Source organism: Trichomycterus rosablanca, chromosome 4, assembly GCF_030014385.1.
Source record: "Trichomycterus rosablanca isolate fTriRos1 chromosome 4, fTriRos1.hap1, whole genome shotgun sequence".
Taxonomy (NCBI): domain Eukaryota; kingdom Metazoa; phylum Chordata; class Actinopteri; order Siluriformes; family Trichomycteridae; genus Trichomycterus; species Trichomycterus rosablanca.
Window position 1 is genome coordinate 9,148,759 of NC_085991.1, and position 27,517 is coordinate 9,176,275.

At 44.0% G+C, this 27,517-nt stretch overlaps 1 protein-coding gene across 1 annotated transcript in view; it reads left to right on the forward strand.

Annotated features, from left to right (window-relative positions):
• The window catches only part of lamc1 (laminin, gamma 1), a 123,040-nt gene that overhangs the window by 79,877 nt on the left and 15,646 nt on the right, over positions 1–27,517 (forward strand). Inside the window, exons 4-16 of the mRNA XM_062993924.1 lie at positions 1,412–1,578; positions 5,263–5,451; positions 5,549–5,666; positions 10,345–10,443; positions 14,328–14,464; positions 14,672–14,794; positions 16,506–16,695; positions 18,620–18,732; positions 18,840–19,061; positions 19,156–19,344; positions 21,713–21,958; positions 23,502–23,652; positions 23,753–23,895. Coding sequence (XP_062849994.1) covers positions 1,412–1,578; positions 5,263–5,451; positions 5,549–5,666; positions 10,345–10,443; positions 14,328–14,464; positions 14,672–14,794; positions 16,506–16,695; positions 18,620–18,732; positions 18,840–19,061; positions 19,156–19,344; positions 21,713–21,958; positions 23,502–23,652; positions 23,753–23,895 — 2,087 coding nt within the window. The remainder of the gene's footprint in view (positions 1–1,411; positions 1,579–5,262; positions 5,452–5,548; positions 5,667–10,344; positions 10,444–14,327; positions 14,465–14,671; positions 14,795–16,505; positions 16,696–18,619; positions 18,733–18,839; positions 19,062–19,155; positions 19,345–21,712; positions 21,959–23,501; positions 23,653–23,752; positions 23,896–27,517) is intronic.

The following is a 27,517-nucleotide window of genomic DNA, read 5'->3' on the forward strand; positions in this document are numbered from 1 at the left end:
CAGATTTTATATAATATTAATGTCAGATTTTATATCATATTTATATCAGCTTTTATATCATATTTTATATCATGTTTATCAGATTTTATTTTGTTTATCAGATTTTATTTCATGTTTATCAGATTTTATCATATTTATATCAGATTTTATATTATATTTATATCAGATTTTATATTATATTTATATCAGATATTATATTTATATCAGCTTTTATATCATGTTTATCAAATTTTATTTCATGTTTATCAGATTTTCTATCATATTTATATCAGCTTTTCTATCATATTTTTATTAAATTTTATATCATTTATATCAGATTAAGATCAGATTTTAGATCACATTTAGATCAGATTTTATATTAATTTATGCCATACACAGGAAAAACCTGACAACCATGGATGTTACACTGCACATAGGTTCTGATATTCTTTTCTAAATGACATGTCTACTGATATATCTGCTCCACATAATATAGCAAAAGATACAATAGTAAAATCAGAGCTTTGGGCCATGCCCATGATAAAAAACAGCTTTTTTCATTGTCATCATTAATTATAACCCACCCATCAGTGGAACACATGCTACAATTAGTTCCTTTGCTTTTTTCCCCCCCATCAGCCCTTGCCAGGGAACACCTGAGACAATAGCCGAGAGGTGACTAACCACACAAGTCCTCTCTTGTTTAGATGGTCCCCCTCGCCCAAGAATGTTTTCTCTGCCTGGAGCACAAACGAAGCATTGTGCCACCGCTCAGACTGCTAATAAACAGCTACAGAAGAGCTGTGCGGTGGTGGTGGCGGTGGCGGCGGGGTTTGACTAATTCCCAGTTCTGCGACAGTAAGGATCTGCTTTGAAAGGTCCTTGCTTCACGAAGGCCCTACAGGCAAACAGAGTGCACATTCCTCCCTCCTGTAGCCATCTGACAAAAGGGGGGCAAACAGACGCCAAGGCAAGGCGATGCGGTCGCTCGCACGTATCGAAGGTCAGACCTATAAAGTCAGAGGCAAAGTCATCAGCCGCTCGCTGTGACCACAAAGGCGCGGTGACGTCGCGATAGGCTCCGTAAACAGCCGTCGCGTGCGGTGTTTGAACAGCTTTCGCGACTCGTGTGTCGGCGCCTGTCTAGCTCTACCTCTGTTCGACTCAAAATATAGACCGGATGTGTACACACGCTCCCAGGGCGGTATGGGACGCGACCCGCCATACAGGCATTGAGCAGACTCCTTTATCCAAAGCGATTAATGTTGAAGCAACTGAGCATTAACGGTCTTGCTCAGGGGTCCAACTAGTCCAGCACTACCCCCCTTCCAATAGGACCCCCACTGACCAGATGATGTCTGGGTAGTGGATCAGTCTCGTGACATGGTACTCAGTGCGCCCGTGTGACGACCTGCTTCTCTCGCCCCCTCAGGTGCAAGTGTAACGGCCACGCCAGCGAGTGCGTGAAGAACGAGTACAGCAAGCTGGTCTGCAACTGCAAGCACAACACCGAGGGTGACGACTGCAACGTCTGCAAGCCGTTCTACAACGACCGACCCTGGAGGAGAGCCACCGCCGACAACCCCAACGAGTGCCTGCGTGAGTGGTCTTAAAAATCGATCAGTACTGGAACCACTGGTCATTCCAATAGTCCACTTCTTAATTCTACATTCACTTCTTGATTTACTGTGACAGTATACAGTCTAAGCAATTGAGGGTTAATGTCCTTGTTTAAGGGCCCAAAGGTGGCAACCTGGCAGTGGTTTGGCCTGAACCAGTGACCTTTTAATTACTAGACCAGTACCTTAACCGATAGGCTACAGCTGCCCCAGTATGAGGTAAATGTATTGTTTAAACCAGGGTCAGAATATTATCAGATTGCTTATATTTTCTACATTGTCCCAATTTGGATGTATCCAATTCCCCTGTACTCTGGCACCCCCTGCTACCTGCTACTAGCACTTACTCTGAATGCAAGGGCCGCTATTTTGTGGGTCAGGGGCTGATTTGAACACAGTCCTAAACCATACAGACATCCACTCTATGCCTACTGTATTGTTTTGTTGCAGCACCTATGAAGAATCCCTACTGCCCTCCCTCCCTCCCTCAGACAGGCCAGTCATTGTCCGTGTAGGCACCCAGTTGCCCATTAGCAGAGCTGTTTATTTATGCATTTTCTCCCATTTTTCTCTCGATTTAGCATAGTCAATTAGTCTTCCTCTGCTGGGGGTCCCTGATTGCATTCGAGGAAGGTATAATGCTGCTCACGCCTCCTACCGCCCGTGCGCAGTCCTAGCAGACCCCTTCTTTACGCCCATGCTTTCTGCACTGTAGCCTTTATCTGCTAACCAGGGTCCTTACAGAGCATTTGAAGTCTGGTCTCACGGTGGCCAATTATTGTCTGCTGCAGGCACTGCCAATTGTGCCCGCTAGATACCCTGATGCGCCCATCGCTCTGGAACAGGGTAAATCTGGACTCATCAGAACACATGTCCTTCTTCCATTGCTCCAGAGTCCAATCTTTATGCTCCCTAGCAAATTGAAGCCGTATTTGCCGGTTAGCCTCACTGACCAGTGGTTTCCTTAAGGCTACACAGCTGTTTAGTCCCAATCCCTTGAGTTCCCTTCACATTGTGCGTGTGGAAATGCTCTTACTTTCACTATTAAACATCCCTGAGTTCTACTGTAGTTTTTCTACCATTTGATCTCACCAAACATTTAAGTGATTTCTGACCACATTCCTTCCTCGAAGATGATGTTTCCCCACTGTCCTTCCACTTTCTAATAATGCGTTGGACAGTTCTTAACTCGATTTTAGTAGTTTCAGCTTCTCCTTAGATGTTTTCTCTGCTTGATGCATGCCAATAATTTGACTCTTCTGAAACAGATTAACATCTTTTCCACGACCACAGGATGTGTCTTCCACATGGTTGTTTAACAAATGAGAAGCTACTCACTGCATCAGTTAGGGTTAAATAACGTGTTGCCAGCTGTAACATAATCACCCATGAAGTAATTATCCAATGGAAGGCTCTTATTTATTTGCTTAGTTAAATCCAGGTGGTGACCTTTTTTTTTTGGCCAGGCAGTGTATAATACTCTAATTGATGTGAAGTATGGGTTGGGTTATACGGGTGCTCAGCTAGATAGATGTTGGCGTTCTCTTCACTGGACCTTCATGTGCGATCGTTCCTGCTTGATTCGACTCCCAATTTAATTAATAGCTCATTTCCCACCGCGGATTCGAACCGAACGACGTCCTCACAGAATCAGCCAACACCGGTACAGATCCCGGATCAGCGTGTCTTATCCTTATACGGAGGGGAGACCCACAGTGCAGATGTGCGATTAGAGAGTCTCACTGGTTATTATCTTTCATCTTGTCTGGTCAGTTCCCAGCCTCTCCTTCCCCTTTATGATCTCTAGCCATGGCGTGAAAAGGAAACGCCGGTTATCTTCACGGCACGTAGAAATTCATGACTAATGCGTACATCTGAGAACGGAGCGCCCGAGAACACAGCGCTCCCACACCCCCACTTTTCCTCTCTCCGGTTACACTGATATCCACAGGAAGTGGTACCCTTACCCTGAGACACACACGATCCTCGCTCTCCCGGCCCGGGGTCTGCGTGATCCGTGTCGTCAGCTGGACTTTTCCAGACCACTCCTATCACTCTAATGCGGTGACTAATCCCACCTGTGAAAATCCCTCAGCCTTTCAGTCTAGTTTATTTACTTTTGTCATCACCTAACAGTTAACCACCATTTGCCATTTTCCATTTGTTCTCATGGAAGAGGACAAGAGAAGTCTGAATGAGAGGCCACCCCTAAGATTCAGATACCATCTTGGTTTAAACCCAAGATATTTCATGTTTTGTCTGCTCAACTTCATTTCATTTGTTAATATACCTCCATTCCTGCATTTCAGGCCTGCAACACATTCCAAAAAAAGTTGGGACGGGGGCAATTTAGAGCTAGTAATGAGGTGAAAAAACTAAATAATGGTTTGATACAAAAGCAGCATCCAGGAAAGGCTGAGAGAAAAACAATGTACCTCAAAGAAAGATTGAAAGGGATTTGCATATTTCTCCCTCTACAGTGCGTAATATCATTGAACGATTTAAGGAATCTGGAGGAATTACAGTGCCTAAAGGCCAAGGGCGCAAGCTTAACCTGAACACCTGTGATCTTCCATCCCTCGGACGGCACTGCATCAAGAACCGCCACTCAACAATAGCTGATATAACCACATGGGTGAGGGATTACTTTGGCAAACCTTTGTCAAGCACTACAATACAGAGTTACATGCACAAATTATACTTAAAACTTTACTGGGCAAAAAAGAAGTCTTATGTTAACCATGTCCAGAAGCGGCGTCGACTTCTCTGGGCTCTGAGGCATCTAGGATGGACCATCACACAGTGGAAACGTGTATTGTGGTCAGATGAATCAGCATTCCAGGTCTTTTTTGGGGACATTGTGTGCTCTGGAACAAAGACGAAAAGGACCATCCAGACTGTTATCAGGAACAAGTCCAAAAGCCAGGGTCTGTCATGGTATGGGGGTGTGTCAGTGCCGTTAGCAAAGATCATTTACACTTCTGTGATGCAGCATTAATGCAGAAAAGTACATTGAGATCTTAGAGCAACATGTGCTGCCTTCGAGACGTCATCTTTTCCAGGGACGTCCGTGCATTTTCCAACAAGACGATGCAAAACCACATGCTGCACACATTACAAAGCTGTGGAAGAAGAGGGTACGGGTACTGGACTGGCCTGCCTGTAGTCCTGACCTGTCCCCAATAGAGAATGTGTGGAGAATTCTGAAATGACAAATGCGACAATGATGACCCCGTACTGTTGCACATCTTAAGACGTGTTTGCAGGAAGGATGGGACAAAATAAAAGCTGAAACACTAAATCACTTGGTCTCCTCAGTGCCAAAACGTCTTTTAAGTGTGGTGAAAAGTAATGGCAACATTACAAAGTGGTAAATGCTTTACTGTCCCAACTTTCTTTTGAAATGTGTTACAGGCCTAGAATGCGGGAATGGATGTTTATTAATAAATGAAATAAAGTTGAGCAGATAAACCATAAAATATCTCAGGTTCATTCTGTCAAATTAATGATGGCATTGCTCATTTTAATGCTTATGTTTGATTTCCTTCATTGCTATTGGTCCGTTGTACAGTAGAATCTCAGAGCATGCTGTTCACAGGAGGTCTTAAAGAATCATATACCTAGCAAAATCTGATCACTATTAAACTCCCAATCTCCGTTTTAGCATGCAACTGCAACGGCAAAAGCAGCGAATGCAACTTCGACCCGGAGCTGTACCGCGCCACAGGCCACGGAGGCCACTGCGGCAACTGCGCAGACAACACGGACGGACCCAACTGCGAGCGCTGCCTGGACAACTTCTACAGATCGGGACCAGGCCAGCGCTGCCTGCCCTGCAACTGTAACTCCGTGGGTGAGTGAGGTCAAACTCCGAGAGCAGCGTAAAGACCGGTATGTGCGATATAACGAGGTTTTTTGTAACGGGGCTTTGTGTCTTTTGTTCTCTTTAGGCTCTCTCAGTACTCAGTGTGACAATACGGGTCGGTGTAGCTGCAAACCGGGCGTGATGGGAGACAAGTGCGACCGCTGCCAGCCGGGATACCATTCGCTGACCGAGGCGGGCTGCAGGTATTGCTAGCTGTGATACTTATTTAAGAATACAGTGAGTGGTACCTTAAAACTTCGACGTCAGTTGGTTCTGGAAGAGTTTTAAGGTATTTTTTTCCATAAGGATGTATGGGAAACCTGTTAATGCGTTCCATGGTCATGTAGAACTGCATATAGTTTAGGCTAATGTAAAATAATGGGATTGTTTTTGACACTTGTACACTGAAAATAACACAAATATAATATAAAACACTGAAATACAATAACGCTAAATGCTATTTTACCCATGAGTCTTTACGACTTTTACAATGTTCTGCATGGTCATAGTCAGCTGGGTGGCACTGCCCTAGATTATGCCAACCCACTACCACTGGGATCCAGGATACGAATCCCCAGCAGTGCTATCTGTCTGTCTGCCTGTTTGTCTGTGTTTCTGTACTACTTTGTCTATCTATCTACTCTATGTATCTAATCTATCTGTCTTTCTGTTTCCATCCATCTATCTTTCTACTCTGTCTATGTATCTGTCCAGTTGTCTATCTGCCTGTATCTGTTTATCTATATATGTTATCTATCTGTCTGTCTCTCTATCTATCCATCTATCTATACTGTCTGTCTATTTACTGTGTATATATATATATATGTGTATATATCTGTCTGTCTGTCTTTATATATATACAGGTATATATTTATATATAGCGTCAGCTGGGTGGTGCTGCCCTAGATTATGCCAACCCACTACCACTGGGATCCAGAATACTAATCCCCAGCAGTGCTATCAAACAGACAGGCGTCTACATACAGATATCATTTGGTGTGGTATCTAATCTATCTGTCTGTGTGTCTGTACTACTCTGTCTGTCTGTCTATCTACTCTATGTATCTGTCTGTTTGTTTTTATCTGTTTGTCCATATATTCAATCTATCTATCTATCTATCTATCTATCTATCTATCTATCTATCTATCTATCTATCTATCTATCTATCTATCTATCTATCTATCTATCTATCTACTATTTATCTATTTATCTATCTATCTATCTATCTATCTATCTATCTATCTATCTATCTATCTATCTATCTATCTATCTATCTATCTAATCTACATTTTCAGCATTTAGCAGACGCTTTTATCCAAAGTGACTTACAATTATGACTGAACACAATTTTTCTTTTGAGCAATTGAGGGTTAAGGGCCTTGCTCAGGGGCCCAACAGTGGCAACTTGGTGGTGGTGAGGCTTAAACCGGCAACCTTTTGATTACTAGTCCAGTACCTTAACCACTGAGCTATCACTGCCCTATCTATCTATCTATCTATCTATCTATCTATCTATCTATCTATCTATCTATCTATCTATCTATCTATCTATCTATCTATCTATCTATCTATCTGTTTATTTATCTGTCTGTCTGTCTGTCTGTCTGTCTGTCTGTCTATTTGTCTATCTATCTGTCTGTCTATCTATCTATCTATCTATCTATCTATCAATCTGTCTATCTGTCTATCAATCTGTCTATCTGTCTGTATCCATCTGTTTGTCTCTATCTATCTATCTATCTATCTATCTATCTATCTATCTATCTATCTATCTATCTATCTATCTATCTATCTATCTATCTATCTATCTATCTATCTATCTATCTATCTAATCTACATTTTCGGCATTTAGCAGACGCTTTTATCCAAAGTGACTTACAATTATGACTGAACACAATTTTTCTTTTGAGCAATTGAGGGTTAAAGGCCTTGCTCAGGGGCCCAACAGTGGCAACTTGGTGGTGGTGAGGCTTAAACCGGCAACCTTTTGATTACTAGTCCAGTACCTTAACCACTGAGCTATCACTGCCCTATCTATCTATCTATCTATCTATCTATCTATCTATCTATCTATCTATCTATCTATCTATCTATCTATCTATCTATCTATCTGTTTATTTGTCTGTCTGTCTGTCTGTCTGTCTGTCTGTCTGTCTGTCTGTCTGTCTGTCTATTTGTCTGTCTGTCTGTCTGTCTGTCTGTCTGTCTATCTATCTATCTATCTATCTGTTTATTTATCTGTCTGTCTGTCTGTCTGTCTGTCTTTCTGTCTGTCTATTTGTCTGTCTGTCTGTCTGTCTGTCTATCTATCTATCTATCTATCTATCTATCTATCTATCTATCTATCTCTGTCTGTCTGTCTGTCTGTCTGTCTGTCTGTCTGTCTGTCTGATTAGATTATGCCAGCCCACTACCACTGGGATCCAGGATACAAATCCCCAGCAGTGCTATCAAACAGTCAGGCGTCTACATACAGATATCATTGGTGTGGTACTGCATCGTGCCCAGTGGTTCTGGGGAAGCCGGGCCAACCGCCACCCTGACCAGGATTCCTCGGTGGTAAAACCGTTGTAAAGTGGTCATCCCTACAAAGTGCACTTTGAAGTGGACCTCCCAGCAGCCATTTTTTGGTTTGTTTTGATCTAAAGTGAAGGACAGCGTTCACTTTAAAGGCCTCTTCAAACTGGTCGCTCTCCAAAAGGTCAGCGGTTGATTGAATGCTTGAAACTACAAAGAAGCTTTGTGTTGTTTTTTTTTCTTCTGCTGGCATTGTGGAATTGGACAGAACCAACAGAGTCGACCTAAAATGCAGCTCAAGTACTTCACATTTTTAATATTACTGTGGTAACTTTAAGCTCTTGGTGTATTTCATGATTACTAGAGACCTTTAAATAGGTCGAAATTGACCCACAATGCTGCAAGAACCCAATTTCTATACTATATACATTTTTCTTTCTGGATTTTCCCCCTTGATTTCCCCTTGATTTAGTCGTTCACGTATAGAGAGCCACGCTATGCTCCATGTGACCCCAGACCAGTCCTACAGATCACATATTAAAGTGTGAGGTGGAGGCCACCATGTCCGACCTTCTCTCCCTCAAATGACAGCCAATCGTGTTCGTGTAGAAGCATGGCAAGGTCGATGGCTCTGCTGAAAGCGCCACCCAAGCTCCCCAAACTGTAAACATTTCGATGCTGAGAGAATAGTAGACACACCAACTCAGTAATGTTGTGTCTGAATGAGTTTTTTGTTTATATTAAAACAGATTTTTGATGCTCATAAACACATACTGTTTATGCTGTGTATGCACGAGAGGTATATTACATTTTATTAGGGTTGTGGTAGCTTAGTGGTTAAGGTATTTTCGGGTACTTTGGCCCTTATTCCTTGATTGCTTGCATTGTATTAGGTCTGCTAAATGGTGTAAACTCTATTGTATATATTAATACTTATATCAGAAGCTTTTCATTTCTATATTTAAACTTATATATTTGTATATATTGTTTATAAGAATATATAAGAATTTAGGGTTAAGATCTACTCTGTCTGTCTGAGTCTGTATCTCTCTACTTTCTCTGTCTTTCCATCTACTCTATGTATCTGTCTGTCTATTTGACTGTATTTACCTGTTTGTCTATATATCTAATCTATTTATTTATCTGTCTGTCTATCTGTCTGTCTGTCTCTATCTATCTACTCTGTCTGTCCATCTACTCTATGTATCTATCTGTCTGTCTATATGTTTAATATGTATGTCTGTGTGTCTGTATCTATCTAGTGTCTGTCTATATGTCTACTCTGTGTCTATCTGTCTGTATCTATATATTTTATCTATCTGTCTGTCCATCTCTCTATCTGTCTGTCTGTCTATCTATATATCTATCTAGCTATCTTCTGTCTGTGTATCTACTCTATGTATCTGTGTCTGTCTGTCTGTATCTATCTGTTTGTCTATATGTCTAATCTGTCTGTCTGTATCTATCTATCTATCTACTCTGTCTTTCTAGCTACTCTATGTATCTGTCTGTTTTTCTATATATCTAATCTGTCTGTGTGTCTGTCTATCTGTCTGTCTGTCTGTCTATTTGTCTATCTAATCTGTCTTTCTGTATATTTCTGTCTGTCTATCAAAGTGTCTGTCTATCTATCTGTCTGTCCTATCTGTCTATTTAGTTGTCTGCCTGTCTGTCTGTCTGTCTATCTATCTGTTTGTCTATATATCTATCTATCTTAAGTGTCTGTCTGTCTGTCTATTGTAGTATCTGTCTGTCTCTATCTATCTATCTATCTATCTATCTATCTATCTATCTATCTATCTATCTATCTCTCTCTCTCTCTCTCTCTCTCTCTCTCTCTCTCTCTCTCTCTCTCTCTCTCTCTGTGTCTGTCTGTCCGTCTGTCTATCTAAGTATCTGTCTAGCTGCTCTATGTATCTATCTATTTGCCTATATATCTAATCTGTCTGTGTGTGTCTATATATCTTATGTCTGTCTATTTCTATCTGTCTGTCTATCTGTCACCACATTTTTTGTCTGTCTATCTGTCTCTATCTGGCTGCCACAAGTTGTTTTAACCAAGTCATATCAAACAGTTCAGTCTAATTGGAGGGGCTTTGTCAGTGGGCCAAAAGGTCAGTGGGTCAAATCAAGTCAAAGTTCAATCAAATGCAACCTTAAGCCTAAAATCACAAACCCAACGCTTTTTTTTTAGGTTTCATCTGTATTTTGTAGTGAAAAATGTTACAGATTAAAATTGTAACACATTGATGCTGCTGCTTGTGATTCTGAATTATTATATTTGCAGATCAGTTATTCAGTGACTGTAAATTCATGTTCCCTATCAGCTCCCTGACTCTGTCTGTCTCTTCTCTCCTTAACAGCCCCTGCTCCTGTAACCCCTCCGGAAGCACACAGGAGTGCGACGTCAACACAGGACGCTGTCGGTGCAAGGAGAACGTGGACGGCTTCAACTGCGACAGGTCAGGACTCATTAGCGCTCTTGTGTTCTCCGTCTGACTTAGACGTGTACAGACCGGCACGCGCCGCCGAAACGCCACAGCGCTGTCGGCACGGCCCGCGGTTCAGGAGGCACCTGGAGAAAACGAGCGATCGGAATGCGCTTCTGCAACACAATTAGTGCAAAGATTTTTAAAAAACCGTCGAGGTGATCTGGCGAAGCCCGGCTTTACATTCCAGGCATTCCAAACAGAGCCAAAACGCGCCTAAAATCTTCAGGAATAGGTTCCAGCTTTCCGACCGTCATCTTTTTTGGATGGAAAGTCCCCCCCTGTGTGTACTATTTGTGTTGGAGCGTGTCAGAGAGAGCTAATTGAGGAACTATGTGGATGAGACAGAATTAGGGAGGTGCTTTTCTCAGGGTTGGAGGCAGGAGAAAATAGCTCAGAGAGAGATACAGGCTCCCGTCTGCAATGCCATGTAGGGCCTATAGACTAAGTCACCGAACACACGTTCAGCCAAAAAAAATAGCACGCCACATGCTCGCTAATAACCCGCTCTGACTCCCCTTAACTGGTAAATGATGTAACTTGGACCTTCCAAGCTGTTCCCACTTTAATATGAGGGTTCTTAAACTCTATTTATTAAGAATTTCAAAAACAAATGACATCACTTCTCTACATAGTCACCTTCTGGTGCATTCACCCAGCGTCATACTGAATTTTTAATACCACTCGCAAAACATATTTTAGGTTGAGCGGGTAGCCAGTGATGCACCGCTGCTTGCACATCATCATCCTCCTTGTTTCTACACTCACTGTCCATTTTATCAGCTCCACTTACCATATAGAAGCACTGTCTAGTTCTACAATTACTGACTGTAGTCCATCTGTTTCTCTGCATGCTTTGTTAGCCCCCTTTCATGCTGTTCTTCGATGGTCAGGACTCTCCCAGGACCACTACAGAGCAGGTATTACTTGGGTGGTGGATCATTCTCAGCACTGCAGTGACACTGACATGCTGGTGGTGTGTTAGTGTGTGTTGTGCTGGTATGAGTGGATTAGACACAGAAATTCTGATGGAGTTTTTAAACACCTCACTGTCACTGCTGGACTGAGAATAGTCCATCAACCACAAAAACATCCAGCCAAAAGTGCCCCGTGGGCAGCGTCCTGTGACCACTGATGAAGGTCTAGAAGATGACCAACTCAAACAGCAGCAATAGTTGAGCGACTAGAGGAGGGTCTAATAGAGTGGACAGTGAGTGGACATTGGATCAGACACAGCAGCGCTGCTGGAGTTTTTAAACACACTCATACCAGCACAACACACTAACACACCACCACCATGTCAGTGTCACTGCAGTGCTGAGAATGACCCACCACCCAAATAATACCTGCTCTGTGGTGGTCCTGACCATTAAAGAACAGGGTGAAAGCAGGTATGTAGAGAAACAGATGGACTACAGTCAGTAATTGTAGAGCTACAAAGTGCTCCTATATGGTAAGTGGAGCTGATAAAATGGACAGTGAGTGTAGAAACAAGACGGTGGTTTTAATGTTATGGCTGATCACGTGTCGGAGGAAGTGTGTGATGGTCTCGCTCTCCTCAATCAGCAGTGGAGATCAGCATCAGTAGAGAGGAAGTGTAATGCAGTCGGATAATTGGATACGAGTAGATTGGGAGGATCTAGTCGAGCAACTGAGTTTGGGAAAACTCCCAACCAGTTCGGTGGACGTTGGGGGTGGAGGGGTGTCAAACAGCAGATGAGAATTTTCATATTTGAGACAGAACATGAAGCCTCGCTCCATCGCTGAATGTTCTAGGTTTACATTCAACCACGTATTATAACTTCCATTTATTATATCATTCAATTTATTAGTGTCATTTAATGACCGGCATTAAATGTCTTTAAAAATACTTGAATTATTAATAGCATTAGCTTTCAGCTACCTACCAGGAAGGGGCCACACACATGGAACGCATAATCTCTCTCTTTGTCTCATATTTATCTACATAATTCACGGTCTCTTGATGAGTTAGGTGCTAAAATCGCACGCATCACTGGCAAGTCTCATCTCGCACCGATCCTTCCTATTTATTTATTTAGCTTTGGCTGCTGAATGAATCTGGCATGCTTCAGTGCTTAGCTTAGCTTAGCTCATGCCTGCTAGTCTTTTTTACCTTTTAAGTGTCAGTAGGTTTCCAGAGGTTCCTGAGACATCGTTAGACATCTTTTGTGAGTGTGTGTGTGTGTATGTGTTAAACAAATAAAATGATACCAGACCTACTTGATTACAAACAGTTAGACTTGTTTGTATATGAATGAATAATGATCTATCTCTTTTTATATATATATTTTTTTGTTTATGCATTTTCTCCCTTTTAGCGCGTCCAGTTGCCCGATTGCGTCATGCTTCCTCTCCACCAATGCCGATCCCTGCTCTGATTGAGGAGAACGAAGCTAACCCACGCCCACTCCGACATGTGGGCAGCATGCCGTATGCATTTTATCACCTACACTTTGACGAGTGCAGTGCAGCTCAGCATTGTGTACGGAGAGACACACCCTGAGAGCACTCTTTTGTCATCTCTGTGCAGGCGCATTCAATCAGCCAGCACCAGTCAAGGGAGAGAGACCCTATCCGGCTTAGTCCCGCCCAAATATGAACAACAGGCCAATCGTTGTTCGTGTGGCCGCTCAGCCTTAGCCGGTAGGCAGAGCTGAGATTTGATACGATGTATTCGAGATCCCAGCTCTGGTTCCAGCGTGTTTTTTTTTTTACCGCTGCGCCACCTGAGCGGCATTTATGATCTATCTTGGACAGTGATGTGTCAAGTAAGATTTTGCCAGTTTCACTCAGTTTCACTCAGTTTATAATCCTAATGGGAAGATTTGATTTGAATGAAACGTACCCACTTCCTAATGAACTCCCAGTGCGGCGTCCAGTTTACGTCTCTTTAAAGCCACCACGTTTATCCAAAAACTCAGGACCATTATTGTAAATGTAATTACATGTTTTGAGTTGGGGGAAAGAAGATGGGGAGGTTTGGCCGGTCAGATGTCTATATGCAGACGTTGGCGTCCTGTCGGCTAAGGCTGAGCGGCCACATGAACGACGATTGGCCTTTTGTTTAGATATGGGTGGGATTAAGTCGGATAGGGTCTCTTTCTCATAACTAATAACTAACGCAATTATGACCTCTGCAGGCTGATTGAGAGATGAGAAAAGAGTGCTCCCAGGGTGTGTCTCTCCGTAAACAGTGCTGAGCTGCACTGCACTCGTCAAAGTTTAGGTGATAAGATGCATACGGCATGCTGCCCACGTGTCGGAGGGGGTGTGGGTTAGCTTCGTTCTCCTCAATCAGAGCAGGGATCGGCATTAGTGGAGAGGAAGCATGATGCAATTGGACGCGCTAAAAGGGAGAAAATATATATATATATATATACAGTATATAAAATTTAGATGATATTCAAGTGGTGCAGCGGGAAACCACTCTAGCACACCACAGCTGACATCTCGAACTCACAAGTTTAAATAATAGCTCTGCTACCGGCAGGCTGGGCGCCTATATGAACAATGATTGGCTCATTTGTAGGTAGGATACCGGAGGGAATTCCTCATAACTGATTCATTACGACCTCTGCCGGCTGATTGATGGCGCGCACATTTGTGAAAAGATGCACTCAGCTACTGCACACGTGTCGGAGGGGGTGTGTGTTAGTCAAGGCCTCTTCTCGGTCAGGAGTGGAAGTCAGCATCAGTAGAAAGGAAGCAAAATAATGTATCAATGACATTAGGGATTCATTTGCCGGCTGGCTGCCAGCCATAACTATGACTTAGTTATATAAGTTATATGACTATAACTAGCAGTTATAACATGCAGTGTGTGTGTATCCTCTCAGGTGTAAGCTGGGATACTTTAACCTGGACCCCCAGAATCCTCAAGGATGCACGCCATGCTTCTGCTTCCACCATTCCACCGTCTGTGAGAGCGCCAATGGCTACAGCGTGCACACCATCACCTCCAACTTTAACAGAGGTAATAACACTGATCTGATCACCACGCCCAATGTGACATGTATCCAGTCTGTGGGCACTTCTTATCAACGACCAGTTTTGATTTCCCACACACACAAAAAAAAGAAGCCACACTAACTTTCATGTAGTTTGTGTGTCTTCCACATGTTCAGCAAAAATTGCTAACTTGGGTCCTCTTTTCTTATTCTCATGTCCGTGCTCCTGTTAGATGATGACGACTGGAAGGGGCAACAGAGAGACGGTTCCAGTGTGGAAGTGCAGTGGTCTCCAAGCTCTCAGGAAATCTCACTCATCTCAGATGATTACTTCCCCATGTACTTTGTGGCTCCAGGTACTGTTGGTGCTTTATACCATGTTGTGGAGATGCTTGCATTTTGGGGGGGGGGGATTGATCAGTAAGATGTTCAGTGTTGATAAATGAAATACCAAGTTTATATATTTATAAGTTGATCCAAGGGGAGGATCAAAAGTAAAAAAAATTCCACCGGCGTAGTGTCTGCACTGGTGCCCAAATCCTGAGTGGTTCAGCACTTTTACACCACAAAAATCACAGGTTCTCAGCCAGAAAAATTGGCCTCACAGTCCAGCTGGTCTGGAACCAGCAAACCTGTGACACAAACGTAATTTGGCGGTCCTAGATGTTCAGATGATACACAGATGCTGAAAAAGCTGCAAAAGAGGCTTGCAATCATGTCTTTTATAGTGTCTTCCGACTTCTGTTTCTGGATGATGGAAAGCCCACATCCGCATAGGTAATCATTGAGCTCTCAAATAGAGTATATATGGGTCCATTCTTACAAGGTTTGGTAGAACCGGCACCAGCACCTGCACTTTATTGGTGGAAAGGAGATGGGTGACGAACCGGGGTGACGAAGAACCAAGCTGTCAAACCCATTGACAAATGAAGATGAAGAACCAAGCTGTCAAAGCAAGTTGACAAATGCAGATAAAGAACCAAGTTGACGGACCAAGTTGAGGATCCAAGTTGAGGATCCAAGTTGAGGATCCAAGTTGAGGATCCAAGTTGAGGATCCAAGATGATGAAGAACCAAGTTGCAGATGAAGAACCAAGATGACGAAGAACCAAGATGACGAAGAACCAAGTTGCAGATGAAGAACCAAGATGCAAATGACGAACCAAGATGACGAAGAACCAAGCTGTCAAGCCAATTGACAAATGAAGATGAAGAACCAAGCTATCGAACCAAGTTGACAAATGAAGATGTTGAACCAAGATGTTGAACCAAGATGTTGAACCAAGTTGACGAACCAAGGTTGCAAATGACGAACCAAGATGACGAACTAAGATGCAGATGATGATGAGGAACCAAGTTGCAGATGAAGATGAGGAACCAAGCTGTCAAACCAAGATGACGAATGAAATGAAGAACCAAGTTGCAAATGACGAACCAAGATGACGAACCAAGATGACGAACTAAGATGCAGATGAAGATGAGGAACCAAGCTGTCAAACCAAGATGACAAATGAAATGAAGAACCAAGTTGAACCAAGATGACGAACCCAGCTGACCGGAACCAAGTCGGCGGAACCAAGTCGGCGGAACCAAGTCGGCGGAACCAAGTCGGCGGAACCAAGTCGGCGGAACCAAGTCGGCGGAACCAGATGTTAAAGAACCAAGCTGACGAACCCCGTTTGACTGAACCCCAAATGAAGAACCAAGTTAAAGAACTAAATGATGAATGAAGTGTTGTGTAATTGGGACACTTTCGTTAATGCTATGAGGGGCAGAACATGCATCATTTAGAATCAGAAAATACCACGTCACCTGACAGCATGCTGGTATCCAGCTGTCGTATTTTGCGGCTTTCTTTGGATCCTCTAGCCCCCCTCGACCCCCCCACCCAGCTCCCAAAAACAAAATGAATTGGTTGCTCCATATTACCTATAATAGTGATTGTTTCATTCACTGTACAGGGTGTATTTTTGCTTTGCACCCTTGTTATTATCAATTAAAATCAATTGGCCGATGGAAACACTAGCTGATTGTGTGTTCACGAAGTTTTTTTCTTTGTTTCTGTAGAGAAATTCCTGGGCAACCAGTTGCTAAGCTACGGTCAGAACCTGTCTTTGAACTTCCGAGTCGAGCGCCGTGACGCACGTCTCTCGGCCGAGGACATGCTGCTGGAGGGAGCCGGTCAGCGCATTGCTGTTCCCCTCATTGCTCAGGGTAACGCTTACCCAGGAGAGCAGATGCAATCCTTCGTGTTCAGGTGAGCTGTTAGATTAACTAGCCGACACTTCGGTCCTGTCTGAAAACGTAATGATGTCTTTTTAGGGAATTAGGATACAGCCCCATGCTTATACACTACTAATTAGTGCACTTCATGTTAGTATTTACTATTTCCAGCCAGCGATACACTATATTTACCAGAAAATGTGTTAACCTTAGGACATCTGTGCATTATTCATTTAAACCGGTGCATATGAGAGCGTTTTATTATTAAATGTGCAATATAACAAGTCATAGCTTGCACACAAGATAATAAAAATGTCAGAAAAGAATGACTTGTGCTTAATTACAAATGAAAAAAGAAAATGCAGACAGTATTCAACGTAAAGTAGATTAAAAGAGCATACACGGTATGATAGGAATGCATGCAAAATAGTTTTACGAAATAATGGCCAACATGTGTTTACAGATTTTGCAATTCTCTCTCTCTCTCTCTCTCTCTCTCTCTCTCTCTCTCTCTCTCTCTCTCTCTCTCTCTCTCTCTTAGTTAAATTTATTTATCTCTGGGTCAGTATGGAAAAAAATGCAGTGTTCCTTACATTTACTTTGACTTTTATTTGATTGCAGACATGATGAACCTGAGATATGTCATGTTTTATCTGCTCAGATTCATTTCATTTATTAATAAACATCCATTCCTGCATTTCAGGCCTGCAACACATTCCAAAAAAAGTTGGGACGGGGGCAATTTAGGGCCAGTAATGAGGTGGAAAAAACTAAATAATGATGTGATTCCAAACAGGTGATTGTAATCATGGTTTGGTACAAAAGCAGAATCCAGGAGATGCTGAGTCTTTGATGTGCAAAGATGATCAGCGGATCTCCAGTTTGTCAACAGATGTGTGAGAAAATGATTGAAATGTTTAAAAACAAAGTACCTCAAAGATAGATCGGAAGGGATTTGCATATTTCTCCCTCTACAGTGCATAATATCATTAAACCATTCAAGGAATTTCAGTGCGTAAAGGCCAAGGTCGCAAGCTTAAGCTGAACGCCCGTGATCTTCCATCCCTCAGACGGCACTGCATCAAGAACCGCCACTCAACAATAGCTGATATAACCACATGGGTGATGGATTACTTTGGCAAACCTTTGTCAAGCACTACAGTACAGAGTTACATGCACAAATACCACTTAAAACTTTACTGTGCAAACAAGAAGTCTTATGTTAACCATGTCCAGAAGCGGCGTCGACTTCTCTGGGCTCGGAGGCATCTAGGATGGACCATCACACAGTGGAAACGTGTATTGTGGTCAGATGTCTTTTTTGGAAAAAATGGACATCGTGTGCGCCGGACCAAAGACGAAAAGGACCATCCAGACTGTTATCAGTGTCAGTGCCCTTGGCAAAGGTCATTTACACTTCTGTGATGGCAGCATTAATGCAGAAAAGTAAAGTACATTGAGATCTTTGAGCAACATGTGCTGCCTTCAAGACGTCGTCTTTTCTAGGGACGTCCATGCATTTTTCAACAAGACGATGCAAAACCACATGCCGCACACATTAAGAGGGTACGGGTACTGGTACTGGACTGTCCCGTCTGCAGTCAACTACGACCCCGTACTGTTGCACATCTTAAGACGTGTTTTCAGGAAGAACGGGACAAAATAAAAGCTTAAACACTAAAATCACTTGTTATCGTCGGTGCCAAAACGTCTTTTAAGTGTGGTGAAAAGGAATGCCAACATTACAAAGTGGTAAATGCTTCACTGCGCCAACTTTTTTTGGAATGTGTTGCAGGCCTGAACTGCAGGAATGGATGTTTATTAATGAATAAAATGAATTTGAGCAGACAAAAGATGAAATATCTCTTTGCCACAGGACAACATACCTGTTCTGTTCCGTCACTTTAGAATAGAGGGGGTGGCAAAAGTTTATTAAGTGTACTTGTTGTTTTTAACAGGCTCCACCACACTTCAGACTATCCCTGGAGACCAGAGCTGTCCCACTCCGACTTCCAGAAGCTTCTGCACAATCTGACCTCCATCAAAATCCGTGGTACCTACAGTGAGAAAAGTACGCTTCTGCACTTAATTTCAATCAATGTGTCAACTTGGATAAAAACTATAATAATGGCTGTCTATCATTATAAGGAGATAACAAAACTCTTGGGTCGGTTCTAGGTGCCGGCTACTTGGATAACGTGTCCTTGGTGACGGCGCGGCGCGGACCCGGGACTCCGGCGCGCTGGGTGGAGAAGTGTTCCTGTCCTCAGGGCTACGTGGGCCAGCACTGCGGCCAGTGCGCCCCGGGATACAGGAGAACCCGGCCTGATATGGGTCACTTCAGCCCCTGCGAACCCTGCGTCTGCAACGGCCACAGTGACACCTGCGACTCCGTGACAGGTCGCTCATTATTATCAGGAGGTTCTTGCGTTCACGTGGCGTAGTTCTGCTCGGGGTTTGGTCTCACGGCGGTCGTTCTTTTTCTCTGCCGCAGGGATGTGTAACTGCCAGCACAATACGGCCGGAATGAGCTGCGAGAGGTGTAAGGACGGTTTCTATGGCGATGCCACGGACGGCACGGCGTCCGCCTGTCAGCCGTGCCCGTGCCCCGCGGGAGCCACTTGCGCGATGGTGCCCAAGACCAAAGAGGTGGTGTGTACCAACTGTCCACTCGGAACTACAGGTACAACAACCTTTCAAAAGAGTCAATACTGTGGCTATACAATCACTGACTGTTGTCCATCTATTGCTCTATCAATCATAAGCGACCTCCATAGGTGTACTGACCAGATGATATTGAGTGTTGGCCTGTTCTCAGCACTGTATTGACTCTCCAGGCCAGCCAAGGAGGATGGGGGTCCCTGCTTAGTCTCTTTTCCACTGTCGCCCTTGGCTTGCTCAACAGGGATTTTTGGTCTGTTGGTCCTGGGTTCTGTAAAGTTGCTTTAAGACTATGTCTAATGTAAAAAGCACTATACAAATGAATTGGACTTGACTTTAATTTGACTCTAATTGAGGAGGAACCCCGCCCAACCTTCCCACCCTCAGACACGGCTAATCGTTTCAGCAGGACGCCCACCTAAATAGGCGAAACTGTTGAGATTAGTGGACACTTTTTGATCACAGGGTGCTGTTAGATTGCTTATTTTTGGTAAGACCACCAGTCTCCTCCTAACAACACTGCTGCACCTGCTACACTCTAACCAGATATGGTAGTGCCATTGCTGTGCTGAGAATGGTCCACCACGCAAATATCTAGTCAGTGGGGGTGTTTTGGGAGTCCCCTTCAATTGATAAATTGGCTACAGGGTGGTGACAGTGTATACAACAACAGATGGGCTACATTCAGTAATTGTATATGCTCTACAATCTGGTCGCACTGTGGTTTACAAGATGTAAAATGAAGCCTCCACAAAGGCATTCGCGTCCAAGTAGTGCATCTAAATAATCTGCCTTATTATATAAGTCGATGTCTTATTAGAATCCTCTCTAATTAGGCAGCTGCCTAGGTAGGCGGTAGGCAGCAAGGCAGCTCACTAGGCTTTCAGACAGACCCTTGGTGTTTATCAATGCACAATAAGAATATAAAATAGATGATTGTCTACAAATGGATGTAATAGTAATAGGTAGGGATGCATCGATACCATTTTTTCCCAACCGAGTACGAGTACATGTATTTTTGTACTTGCCGATACCGATACCTATACCTATTTAGAATACCGTTTTTTTTTTTTAAACAAAAACACGTGAGAAGTGATGAGAAGTTTAATGATACCACGTCCAAAAATGCACGTCAACAAGTAGCGAGTGATCAAAGTGTTTGTGCGCTGACGTGATGAAATCAAGGAGGGAAAATTAATTTGGCAACACGAGTGGATTTGGCAACACGAATAGCATGGATTGTTCTGTAGTGAGTTGGAGGTTAATAAATATTTTTGCAATGTTGGTGTTTTGTTGTTATGTTTTGTAGAAAACGATCAGGTCAGAAATACTGTAAAACGTGTGAGTGTGCCGGTGTATTCTGATAGAAACTATATTATCCCCCTGTCCCACCTGTTTACACTCCTCTCCTGCGTTTCCCCTCACACCGTACCCTGCGTTCTCATTGGCTGTTCGACATGTCACTCACTGCCAGTCGCACATCTCAGATCAGATATCTGACATGCTAGACGAGCGCTCGATAGTTCACACTTAGCGATCGAGAGCCGAGTTTTGATCGCCGAGCGAACGCCGAGTTGCTCCCGAGCCGGCAAATCTAGCGCCGACCAGTCGCCGAGCGGAAATCAGGGCAAAAATCGTGTAGTGTGAACCAGGCATAACGCAGCAACGTGCACTAGGCACACGGTATTGGATGTTTAGTATCGGAGCCTCGTTTGCGAGTACGAGTTAATGAGTGCGGTATCGGACAAATACCCGATACCAGTATCGGTACTCATGCATCTCTAGTAATAGGACACAAATACAAACGCTCTTTAGAAAACATCTTATCCCATCTGTAAAGCATGGTGGAGTGAGCATGACAACCATTCAAAATTGCCTTAAATAAATATTGCAGACGAATGTGAGCTCGGTAAATCCTGGATGGAGATGTTTGTCTCTGTTTATGTCTTTCCAATTCATTCAGAAATCCAAGTAACATTTTTCGCACGCACACTATGGCCAAAAGTAAGTGGACACATAACTATAAGCTTGTTAAAAATCCCATTTCCAGACCACGGGCGCAAGTGTAGCGTCGGCCACCGCTTTGCGGATGTCACAATGTGCCAGGCTTTCTTTTTAGGGCGTACAATAGCATTGAGGTCAGGACTTTATACAAGCCGCCAAAGTTCCTTCACACCACCTCGTTAACCTTGTCTAAAGCACGGGAGTCAAACAGGAGCAGGAAAGGGCCTTCCTTAAAGGTGAAAGCATAAAATACATTTCTGTCTGACTTGTTAGCAAGAAGTCTGGCTGAAATCATATTAGAAGGGGTGTCCACATACTTCTGGCTATGTAGTGTATTCTGTAAAACGCGCATGTCGATTTATATCGTGACCTCTCACTTCCCTCAGGCAAGCGCTGCGAGCTGTGCGACGACGGCTTCTTCGGCGACCCGCTGGGCACCAGCGGGCCGGTGAGGACCTGCCGAGAGTGCAAGTGCAACAGCAACATCGACCCCAACGCCGTGGGCAACTGCGACCGCGAGAACGGAGAGTGCCTCAAGTGCATCTACGACACCAGCGGCTTCTTCTGCGACCGCTGCAAGGAAGGGTACTACGGCAACGCCTTGGCTAGCAACCCCGCCGACAAGTGCAAACGTGAGTGTTCTTTTGAGTTGATGATGTAAGACGGCTGTGGGCGAGAATATTAATCAACGGTCCAGATTATAGATTATGGGAAGTGTCTTAATCCTTAGTACATACTACACAGGGTCCCTAAGTAGTGTGCTTAGCACTTGTTATTGATGAGGGAACTTTACTTGGTTCGATTCCTTCATTCAGAATGTCCTGACAGCACTCTCCTGTCAGCATTTCTGGACATGTGCTGGTTACTTTCACATCATTGGTCATTTTCAGCAAAGATGAATGAATCATTTAGTCAGGCACAATCCCATTTGTGCTGCCAGCAGTCCTAACCCACAAGACGCAATGATTGATGGGTAAACGTAACTAACGATACTCACTACTCCCTACACAGATTGAAGTTTTCTCGACTCTTACTGGAACGCACCTATCGAGACAAATCTGATCTTAACCCTGTGTTCACACTTGGAGCAAGTTTTCGCCTTATGTTGCCTAAATCGCTGATCGCTCGTCGCCCTTTGTTCACATAGGAAGTGTCATCATTGCCTGTGGGTGTCCAGTTGCCGTGGTTTAACTTACGACAAGCAAAAGCAGTACAGCAGACATGTCGAACTCAAGGTTTGCATGCCACGTCCGGCCCGAGGTACAATTATATCCGGCCCGTGTGGACCAAAATATACAGACGACAGAATAAACAGACGGAAACATAATACCTAACTTTGCTATTAAAGGACACATATGTGTTAAACATGGTGTCAAAACCCAAATAAATAAATAAAATGAATAACCTGACTTGTCATTTCGAATACATCGTATCGAATCTCAGCTCTGCCAATCCGGCTGGGATGAACGATTGGCTGTTGTTCAGGGATGGGATGAGCCGGACCAGGGTTCCTCATAACTGGTGCAATTACGATCTCAGAGTTGGGGAATAATGCTGATCAGGGTGTGGCTCTCCATGCACAAAGCTGATCCGCATATGAACTCGCCTCTTGCAGGTGAAAAGAGGCAGTCGGTACTGAGCACGTGTCGGAGGGGGCGTGTGTCGGTTGCGGAGCTCCTTAGTCAGCAGTGGAGGGTTGTATCGGTAGAGGTGAAGCGTAACGCAATCAGGAGAAAATTGGATTGTTATACAAGACCCAGAATGCACTGCAACAGCGCACTGAAATACCCCACTCTGTTGCACATTCATCCTAGGTCAGAGGATCCAAAAAGAATGGCAAAACAGAATTTGGACTATCAAAATGGGGGGTTTTAGGACCGGTGGGAGTCAGAGTATCTATTTACATACGTTAGCGGTAAACCAGTTTGCCAGTTTGTGGAGCTGAAGTGGCCGTAATCAAAGAATACATTTTAATAAAGGGGGGCACGGTTGTTCGGTGGGTAGCACTGTCGCCTCACAGCAAGAAGGTCCTGGGTTCGATTCCCAGGTGGAGCGGTCCGGGTTCTTTCCCACAGTCCAAACTACCTGTTCTGTCATGGATGTAACCAAAGTGTGTAAAACATGACGTTAAAATCCTAATGAATTAATAGCCACGTCTCTATTCTTCTTCTCTAGTGTGCGCCTGCTCTACTCATGGCACGGACGGACAGAAAACCTGCGCGCAGAAGACGGGCGAGTGCAAGTGTCTCCCACACGTCATGAAACGAGACTGCAGCGCCTGCGAGCCAGGATATTACGACCTCCAGAGTGGCAAAGGCTGCAGACGGTATTTTACTGTGTTCCTACTTAATATACGTCAGAGCTGTAACAGAGCTGAGAAATTGATAAGGACGTGTTCTAATGTGTTTTTTATGGCTAATTTTTAGGTGCAACTGCAATGCTATCGGCTCCACTAACGGCCAGTGTGACATCGCGAGCGGGCAGTGCGAGTGCCAGCCTGGTGTGACGGGGCAGCACTGCGAGCGCTGTGAGGTCAACTTCTTCGGCTTCAGCGCTTCCGGGTGCAAACGTAAGAGACACTCACGAGACTTCATCATCCATAAAAACCTAAGTGATCAAAAGCCAAATCATTATGACCAGACGACTGGGTTGAATAGTTTCCGAAACTATTCGAAAGATTATGCTCATTGCAAGTACCCACAGGCAGTGGCTGGAGGAGGGACAGGTTGGGTATACTGCACTAAGTATATACTGTATACTGCACTCAGTATATACTGTATACTGCAGAATGAGCTCAGTATATACTGCATACTGCACTCAGTATATACTGTATACTGCAGACTGAGCTCAGTATATACTGCATACTGCACTCAGTATATACTGTATACTGCATACTGAGCTCAGTATATACTGTATACTGCACACATACTGTATACTGCTCTCAGTATATACTGTATACTGCATACTGAGCTCAGTATATACTGTATACTGCACACATACAGTGTATCACAAAAGTGAGTACACCCCTCACATTTCTGCAAATATTTCATTATATCTTTTCATGGGACAACACTATAGACATGAAACTTGGATATAACTTAGAGTAGTCAGTGTACAGCTTGTATAGCAGTGTAGATTTACTGTCTTCTGAAAATAACTCAACACACAGCCATTAATGTCTAAATAGCTGGCAACATAAGTGAGTACACCCCACAGTGAACATGTCCAAATTGTGCCCAAATGTGTCCCCCACAGTCCAAATTGTGCCCAAATGTGTCGTTGTCCCTCCCTGGTGTCATGTGTCAAGGTCCCAGGTGTAAATGGGGAGCAGGGCTGTTAAATTTGGTGTTTTGGGTACAATTCTCTCATACTGGCCACTGGATATTCAACATGGCACCTCATGGCAAAGAACTCTCTGAGGATGTGAGAAATAGAATTGTTGCTCTCCACACAGATGGCCTGGGCTATAAGAAGATTGCTAACACCCTGAAACTGAGCTACAGCATGGTGGCCAAGGTCATACAGCGGTTTTCCAGGACAGGTTCCACTCGGAACAGGCTTCGCCAGGGTCGACCAAAGAAGTTGAGTCCACGTGTTCGGCGTCATATCCAGAGGTTGGCTTTAAAAAATAGACACATGAGTGCTGCCAGCATTGCTGCAGAGGTTGAAGATGTGGGAGGTCAGCCTGTCAGTGCTCAGACCATACGCCGCACACTGCATCAACTCGGTCTGCATGGTCGTCATCCCAGAAGGAAGCTGACGCACAAGAAAGCCCGCAAACAGTTTGCTGAAGACAAGCAGTCCAAGAACATGGATCACTGTAATGCCCTGTGGTCTGACGAGACCAAGATAAACTTATTTGGCTCAGATGGTGTCCAGCATGTGTGGCGGCGCCCTGGTGAGAAGTACCAAGACAACTGTATCTTGCCTACAGTCAAGCATGGTGGTGGTAGCATCATGGTCTTGGGCTGCATGAGTGTTGCTGGCACTGGGGAGCTGCAGTTCATTGAGGGAAACATGAATTCCAACATGTACTGTGACATTCTGAAACAGAGCATGATCCCCTCCCTTCGAAAACTGGGCCTCATGGCAGTTTTCCAGCAGGATAACGACCCCAAACACAACCTCCAAGATGACAACTGCCTTGCTGAGGAAGCTGAAGGTAAAGGTGATGGACTAAACCCAATTGAGCACCTGTGGCGCATCCTCAAGTGGAAGGTGGAGGAGTTCAAGGTGTCTAACATCCACCAGCTCCGTGATGTCATCATGGAGGAGTGGAAGAGGATTCCAGTAGCAACCTGTGCAGCTCTGGTGAATTCCATGCCCAGGAGGGTTAAGGCAGTGCTGGATAATAATGGTGGTCACACAAAATATTGACACTTTGGGCACAATTTGGACATGTTTACTGTGGGGTGTACTCACTTATGTTGCCAGCTATTTAGACATTAATGGCTGTGTGTTGAGTTATTTTCAGAAGACAGTAAATCTACACTGCTATACAAGCTGTACACTGACTACTCTAAGTTATATCCAAGTTTCATGTCTATAGTGTTGTCCCATGAAAAGATATAATGAAATATTTGCAGAAATGTGAGGGGTGTACTCACTTTTGTGATACACTGTATACTGTATACTGCTCTCAGTATATACTGCATACTGCTCTCATTATATACAGTGTATCACAAAAGTGAGTACACCCCTCACATTTCTGCAGATATTTAAGTATATCTTTTCATGGGACAACACTGACAAAATGACACTTTGACACAATGAAAAGTAGTCTGTGTGCAGCTTATATAACAGTGTAAATTTATTCTTCCCTCAAAATAACTCAATATACAGCCATTAATGTCTAAACCACCGGCAACAAAAGTGAGTACACCCCTTAGTGAAAGTTCCTGAAGTGTCAATATTTTGTGTGGCCACCATTATTTCCCAGAACTGCCTTAACTCTCCTGGGCATGGAGTTTACCAGAGCTTCACAGGTTGCCACTGGAATGCTTTTCCACTCCTCCATGATGGCATCACGGAGCTGGCGGATATTCGAGACTTTGCGCTCCTCCACCTTCCGCTTGAGGATGCCCCAAAGATGTTCTATTGGGTTTAGGTCTGGAGACATGCTTGGCCAGTCCATCACCTTTACCCTCAGCCTCTTCAATAAAGCAGTGGTCGTCTTAGAGGTGTGTTTGGGGTCATTATCATGCTGGAACACTGCCCTGCGACCCAGTTTCCGGAGGGAGGGGATCATGCTCTGCTTCAGTATTTCACAGTACATATTGGAGTTCATGTGTCCCTCAATGAAATGTAACTCCCCAACACCTGCTGCACTCATGCAGCCCCAGACCATGGCATTCCCACCACCATGCTTGACTGTAGGCATGACACACTTATCTTTGTACTCCTCACCTGATTGCCGCCACACATGCTTGAGACCATCTGAACCAAACAAATTAATCTTGGTCTCATCAGACCATAGGACATGGTTCCAGTAATCCATGTCCTTTGTTGACATGTCTTCAGCAAACTGTTTGCGGGCTTTCTTGTGTAGAGACTTCAGAAGAGGCTTCCTTCTGGGGTGACAGCCATGCAGACCAATTTGATGTAGTGTGCGGCGTATGGTCTGAGCACTGACAGGCTGACCCCCCACCTTTTCAATCTCTGCAGCAATGCTGACAGCACTCCTGCGCCTATCTTTCAAAGACAGCAGTTGGATGTGACGCTGAGCACGTGCACTCAGCTTCTTTGGACGACCAACGCGAGGTCTGTTCTGAGTGGACCCTGCTCTTTTAAAACGCTGGATGATCTTGGCCACTGTGCTGCAGCTCAGTTTCAGGGTGTTGGCAATCTTCTTGAAGCCTTGGCCATCTTCATGTAGTGCAACAATTCGTCTTTTAAGATCCTCAGAGAGTTCTTTGCCATGAGGTGCCATGTTGGAACTTTCAGTGACCAGTATGAGAGAGTGTGAGAGCTGAACTACTAAATTGAACACACCTGCTCCCTATGCACACCTGAGACCTAGTAACACTAACAAATCACATGACATTTTGGAGGGAAAATGACAAGCAGTGCTCAATTTGGACATTTAGGGGTGTAGTCTCTTAGGGGTGTACTCACTTTTGTTGCCGGTGGTTTAGACATTAATGGCTGTATATTGAGTTATTTTGAGGGAAGAATAAATTTACACTGTTATA